Source organism: Equus quagga, unplaced genomic scaffold, assembly GCF_021613505.1.
Source record: "Equus quagga isolate Etosha38 unplaced genomic scaffold, UCLA_HA_Equagga_1.0 52691_RagTag, whole genome shotgun sequence".
Classification (NCBI taxonomy): Eukaryota; Metazoa; Chordata; class Mammalia; order Perissodactyla; family Equidae; genus Equus; species Equus quagga.
The window spans coordinates 1-7320 of NW_025800193.1; the positions used below are offsets into that span (position 1 = coordinate 1).

Consider the following 7320-nt stretch of genomic DNA (forward strand, 5'->3'; position numbering starts at 1 on the left):
TCCTCATCATTACCTTGCATACAAGTGTTCCTGTAATATGCAACTTACATATCAGAAAAGGAAACCATAGAGCTGCTGAGCTGTTGCCAATGTCCTACAAGTATTAAGTTGCAGAGCTGTACTTAAACCCAGGCAGTCTGGCTCCAGGGTCCACATTTGTAATCACCACAACATACTTTCTCTATTACTGTGTCAAAATAAGTAAATCTGCCTATTTCACCACATACCCTCAGTGAAAATTTAAATTAATTTTAAACTAATACCTTGTATTGAATTTAACACATGGAGTTTTTGGAAAATAATTACATTATTTACTCCATTTTTCTTCCTACGTTTCACCATCTCTGATGCATTTCCATCTCTGGGAAGGCAATGTTTATTGGAAAGTGTTCGAGCCCGTTAAAACCGAATTTACAATCTCTGGCCCTGGCTCTTCGATTGTGGAACAGTGGAACCCTGTCTTGGTTAATTGGCCTCAAATTATCAGGTTCTTCTCAATATAATTGAGATACAATAAATTATTAACATATTTTTTAAAAGCTGTGAGAATTAAATTAGCTGTGGAAGTTCATTGAAAATTACAAGATGAAAATTATTAAGCCCAGATATGCACACTCACCCAGAATTCACCTAATTTAGTGAGAAACAGAGCAAAGGTAGAAAATAAGCTTTGAGTAATAATCCAGAATTCACAATCATTATCGTATCTCTATTTGATTCTCTATACAAAGGAAATAACTTCCTACATAGTTACACTCTGCTTATTTACTCTAAACGTATGCAAAGTTTTACTAAAGACATTTAGTTTTATTAAAAACCTGGAACAAATTTAAGAAAGAACAGAAGGGTAAGATTTTGTTAATGTTAGATCAGGTTCTGAGATGGAGGATATGAGATAAAAATGGAAACATAAGTCAAATGTGAAGGTACTTGAACGCTGAGTTTGTTGGAGACAGGGAATAATTAAAGAGTTTAAGCAAGAAAGAAACATAAAATACAAAATCTCCTTCATACAGGTAACTCTTAGAGTGATTTATGGATGGATTTTGTAGCATGTTTGAAAGTAGCGTGAGAAATGACTGGGGGCAATGAGGCCAATAAAGAGGTTCAACTGAAGAAAAAGAGGAGTGAAATTTAATAGTGGGATTTCAGTGACGATAAAGAGGAAACGTTGCATATCTGTCACATTTCCAGATAACATAAAATAGATGCCCTCATTGACTCACAATGGTTATATTTCTAACCTTAGAATAGTGAAGAAAGAAGATGGTGAGAATATTGAGGCTGTAGAAGGAGATTCATTTAACAATTGTACTATGATGAGAAACGTACTATCATTCTCATATCATAGAAAATGAAACTGAAACTCAGTGATTAATTAACCTGCCCAAGGTTTCACAACTACTGTGTGACAAGAGTTAGGATTCAGTCACTTATATAACTAAATCAGAATCTTTCTTATTTCTGTTTTATTAGTGGATTTCAAACAACTCGAAAGAGTTCCTTTGTTCCTCAGAGGCAAAGCCAAATCTCAAGGTGAGAAATTCAGAACTTCTGCTCCTCTATCTATAAAAGGCTTCACCTGGAAAAGCAATGCTTTTATCTGTTGTGGAAATAAACAAAAAAACACACAAATCAGAAAAAAGTCTATTTATTAAAAGTTTGCTATTAGCAATGTGTTTAACCACTATCACATGACATTGGTGGAATCTGAGAGAATTGAAGAAAGTAAGAGTTAAACGCAGGTTAAGAGTTCAGCAACTGGTTTGATAATGGTACCATTTAATGTGAAAAACAGATTTTCAGTAAAAAAAAGCAAAAACTTATAAATTACACGACACTAACAGTAGATATGCCTGGGTGAAATCAGGATGCCCAAATGGATTTAGAAGTACAGTTCTATTTATTTCGATCATTTTAATTTTTGTTAATATTGAGATTATTACTAACATTGCAATCATTACTCTGTCACAACATCAAAGTCTAGGGACACTGCAGAGAATGGAGTTGAAGAACATCACGGTGAAGGCTGAGTTCTTTCTCTTGGGATTTAGTGACCATCCAGAGCTTCAGAGTGTTCTTTTTGCTGTGTTTTTTTTTCATCTATTCTGTTACCCTTATCTGGAACCTTGGGATGATTTTCTTAATCACAATCAGTTCCCACTTGCACATCCCTATGTACTTTTTCCTCTGCATATTGTCCTTCACAGATGCATGCTCCTCTTGTGTCATCACCCCCAAATTACTTGTGGACTTGGTTTCCAATAAGAAGACCATTTCTTACAATGGCTGTGCTGCACAGTTCTATTTTTTCTGCTCTTTTGTTGACACAGAATCTTTCCTCTTGGCTGCCATGGCTTATGACCGGTACATAGCAATCTGCAACCCCCTGCTTTATACTGTCATTATGTCCAAGAGGATTTGCTGTCAGCTTGCAATTGGAGCATTTTTGGGGGGCACTTTGAGTGCAATTATTCATACTACTAATACCTTCCTTCTGTCTTTTTGCTCCAAAGAAATTAACCATTTCTTTTGTGATATCTCCCCACTCTTCTCGCTGTCCTGCACTGACACTTACATGCATGACATTGTTCTGGTAATCTTTGCTAGTTTGGTGGAGGCCATCTGCCTTCTAACAGTTCTTCTCTCTTATGTCTGCATCATAGCAGCTATTCTTAAAACAGGTTCTGCTGAGGGAAGAAGAAAGGGGTTCTCTACTTGTGCTTCCCACCTGACTGTGGTCACCATTTACCATGGTACCCTGATCTTCATTTATTTGCGGCCTAGCACTGGTCATTCACTGGATATGGACAAAGTGACCTCTGTGTTCTACACACTGATTATACCTATGCTGAACCCCCTAATTTACAGTCTAAGGAACAAAGATGTAAAAAATGCCTTGAAGAAAGTGATTTTCCAAAAGTCACTTTCTTAAGAAAGGGTGGAAATGAGCTTGACAACTTTGTAACCTGTCTGTTTATTGACCTTTCATTCTAACTGATGGAAAAGACAATTTGACATAGACGATTCCTATTCTACGGGTAACGAGGCTTCAACCACAGAATAGGGTCAGAGCCTAATATCAGAACCATACCTTCTCACATCACTTGTATTATGTCTAATTCTTTATCATTTTAAAGATGAAATTTTTGTCATACTGCTTCATTGTTGGTGGAAATGTAAACTAGTGCTATCTATGGAGGATAATTTGCGGACAATTTCTATGGAGGATAATTCATCTAACATGAAAATTAAATATGCATGCACCATTTAAACCACCAATTTCACTTCCAGGAATCGAATCTATGAAAGTTCACTACTTTCAAATGTGTTCATTGCAGCATAATGTGTAGTAGAAAATCATTGAAAACAATCTAAATGTCTATTAATAAAACAAGTTAAAAAAATAAAGTTGAATTTTTAACTGTTTATTCCAGGGGTAGATTTACCCTGTACATAATATTCTATATCTAATACTCTTACTCCTTTTCTCCCCCCACCCCAAATTTTATCACAATTACTACCAATATTAGATATCACTGACATCTCACAACACTCTTTGTGAAAGTAAATAAGTTCAATTCAATGAGACTCTTTTTCAATTAATTATTTCCAAGTTAATACATACATATTATAGCTTAACAGTTCAAATCATATTCACTAAAAAAGCATTCCACAAATATTAGTTCCTATATGATATTTTACTGATACTCTCTTCAATTACAGATGACAATGCAAATTCTACATCTCACTAAAATCTTGTGTGCTTCTTTTAAGATTCTCAGCATTTTCTGTTTAATCATGTGGTTATCTGTGTCTGTTCTGTTAGATTTATTCTTTAATTATTTCTTATTAATTTATTTCTTATTTGATCCCTGCCTCTTATCTCAATCTCTTCTGATACTGAATATTTTTTCTGAAATAAACATGGTTAAGTTTACTATGGATTGAGTATAATTTAGATTATATACAAGTAATAGGCAGAAACTATATATTTCTCTTGCAATAGTTTTTGTTAATTCTCTAGAGGGGTACTGTATACACACGACTATTATAAGATAGTGTCAAGTATGGTGACTTTCAAAAAGGCAATCTGCAAATATCAACTAAATAAAATTATGGATCATAAAATATTTCCTCAAGAATATATTCACTATGAAATGTCTTGATTGGTAGGCAAAGAGCTTAAATTCTCTGAAGGAAGCTATTATCTGAGAATCAAAGATGAGAAATGAAACAGACAAATAGTGGGATGATGGCTTGGCCAGTTTCTAGAGCATGACCCAAAGAAAAGGTGTGGCTGGAAAGTCTAAAGTAAGTCCTAACATAAAGGTGAGGTTGAGTAGTGGGAGAAAGGATGAGCTAGAGAGGAAAACCTCTGACCATAATAATGTATGCTGGGTTCTAAATCTAGACCACAGTTCCATTTACCACAGTGGAACAAAATTTACGTGAAGAGTTGCATCCATACAGATCAGTGGTGAGGCAGGGCTCTGGCCAGTGTGGGCTTTCAATAGGCAAGAACGGAATGGCAGCTTGAGGGTGATGAGAGCCGAGTGCTTCTTCCTAAACACTGAGTGGGAAATATTCTACAAAATGCATGGGTTCATCACAGCGGAAGGATATTGGTTCCTTTGCAGTCTGGAAATATTTATATAAGTTCATTTCTTGGCAATATAGGGTCTTAAATATAGATCAGTAGAGAAGATTCAGTAACCTGGCCTAGACTTTTAAACGATGTAGCCAGCATGCGTAGCTGTGAAGAAACCTATGTTCAACCTTAACCAAGAGCGAAGGCAGGGTCAGGGAAAAGAAGTCCTAAGGCTGCTGAGCAGAAAGCTCAAAACATGCTCTGAGGCTAGAATGTGCAACCGGAATTGGACAGATTGGTTGAGCAGGCTCTAAAGTGGATAAAGTTGGATCCTGGAGACTCCATTTCGTGGGATGATGCCATGAAAGATACGGTCTTTTCTTTCAGCATCAGGGATTTTGTCCTTGATAGGGAGTTAGTTGGTTAAGGTCACAGAGCTAACAAGTAAAAACAAGTACATGACTTTATACAGATTTAAACTCAGGACAGTTTCACTTCAAATTCTAGCTCTTGTGGTAAATTCTCACCCATATTTATCATTTTCTTAAAATGAATATAAAACTAAAAGAAAAACAAAAACCCTAGTTTCCTGATCACCTGTAAAGGCTATGAAGTTAACGTCTTTAAAGGAAAAAGTAAAGAAAAAAAAAAGAATTTCTTTTTACTTACACATTTATGTGAAAGACAGCCAGTGGAGCTAATTTTATGTAACAAAATAGGTTTAATTCTTAGAGATATGTGCTTAACACATTTTTAATAAAGTACATTAGTTGAGAATGGGTTTGGACAGTGATTGAGAGGTCGTAGTATGTGATATAGTCTATGAACAAAGAAATTATTCGAGGTTATAAAAGAAAATATACCTTTATGAGATAATGAAATATTTTTGTCTAAAACTCATCAATTTGTAACAAAAGGCAAATAATGTGCTGAAAGTTGAATGTTTTAATATGTTGTTTCATTCCATTGATGTTTTGACTGCATAGCACTCAGCACATTTCATACACCAAAGGGATATGGAAAATTAGAAAAGAGGATCTAAAGGAGAAACCTTGTATAACCCATTGCTCTCTCCTCCCAGAAGAAAAAAAGAGGATCTCAGAGTTCTTTTCATGACAACAACTTAAATAAAATGAATAGGCTTGATAATTTGAAATTGTATTATATTTTTCACAATTGAATTAACTAGTGATTGATTACAGTCTGAAAGACATGGAATTAATTTAAATTTTTGGAATAGATTATAGGATTATATAACATCCAATTTCTCAGCAATGACCACTTTTAAAATTTTGCGTACAACATGCTTCTAGTTTATTTTACATATACACAGAAAGCCAATATAAATCCTTACAAATGGAATGCTAATGTAAATACTACTTTTCATTTTTTTTGTCCAAGGGACATATATTTATGTCAATAACTCTTCCTTTACAGCTTAAACTGTATCCATTGGGAATTTCAGTTATTTTTTATTAATTTTAACTAATATAATGCTATGAACACATTGGGGAGATGATGTCCTCTTTTCCAGTGGCCTTTGGAGAAGGTCCAACTCTTTGACTCTCAACTGCCATTCATGCAGTTTCTGTATAGTTGTTGATAGCAACATATCCATTCTCCAGAGTGAGTGCAAGAAGGGAAATTCATAGGCTGATGTGAAGTCTGTGAGTTGCAATACAGTCAAGAGCTGATGATCCTGGGAATGCCTGCTGATATAATTGAGGTAGAATGTTGAGGAATAGCATGACAAGATTTTGAAATCAAATAAACTCTGTGCCAGATTCTTATTTAAGCCTAGGCCAAATGACAATTGCAGGTGGATCTCATCTAAAATGAACATACTTGAATAAAATTAAAGAAGGAAGTTCTTTCTTTGGTAAATTTACATAAGTTCATTTCTTGTTTTTTTTTTTTTTTTCAGGAATATTGGCCCTGAGCTAATATCTGTGCTTAGCATCCTGTATTTTATATGTGGGACGCCTGCCACAGCATGGCTTGATAAGTGGTGCATAGGTCCACACCCAGGATCCAAACCGGTGAACCCCGGGCCACTAAAGTGGAGAGCGAGAACTTAGTTAACCAGGCGGCCAGGCCCTAAAAAGTTTTGTTTTTGCATCAGTTTTCCAGGAATCAATAATATTTGTTTTTTTGAGGAAGCTCAGCCCTGAGCTAACATCTGCCGCCAACCTTCCTCCTTTTGCTGAGGAAGAGTAGCCCTGAGCTAACATCTGTGCCCATCTTCCTCTATTTTATACATGGAACTCCTACCACAGCATGGCTCAATAAGTGGTGCCTAGGTCCACACCCGGGATCCAAACCAGGAAACCCTGGGCAGCTGAAGCTCTGCTGGTGAACTCAACCACTATGCCACCATGAAATTCAAAACACCTAGAAGTACAAGTACAATGTAAACTCTAATAGCTCTTAGACTAATTAAAATAATGCATAACATAAACATTAAACAAATGAAAAATTGGCACACTGAAAAGGAGATTGGCAAGTTTTCCAAAAATAGAGAGAAGCTTACTTAAAACTGAGATATACAATGAAATATAGCATACCTAGAAATCTCCAAAATATTGGTACTATTCTGAATTAGGAGAAAAAACTTATTTTACTAATTAAGGTATTTGAGACAACTTTATGGTATAATAAATTATTTGGAAAACACAAGAGTATGTTTGTGTACATATATAAATATTTATTAATACTATCTGCCTATTTGC

At 35.2% G+C, this 7320-nt stretch overlaps 1 protein-coding gene across 1 annotated transcript; it reads left to right on the top strand.

Annotated features, from left to right (window-relative positions):
• Positions 1-1998: 1998 nt before the first annotated feature.
• LOC124233945 (olfactory receptor 1020-like) lies at positions 1999-2935 on the top strand. The gene is given in 2 exon segments (XM_046651238.1): positions 1999-2091; positions 2093-2935. Coding segments are annotated over 2 exon segments (933 nt in total). The 5' UTR covers positions 1999-2001.
• The last annotated feature ends 4385 nt before the right edge of the window (positions 2936-7320 follow it).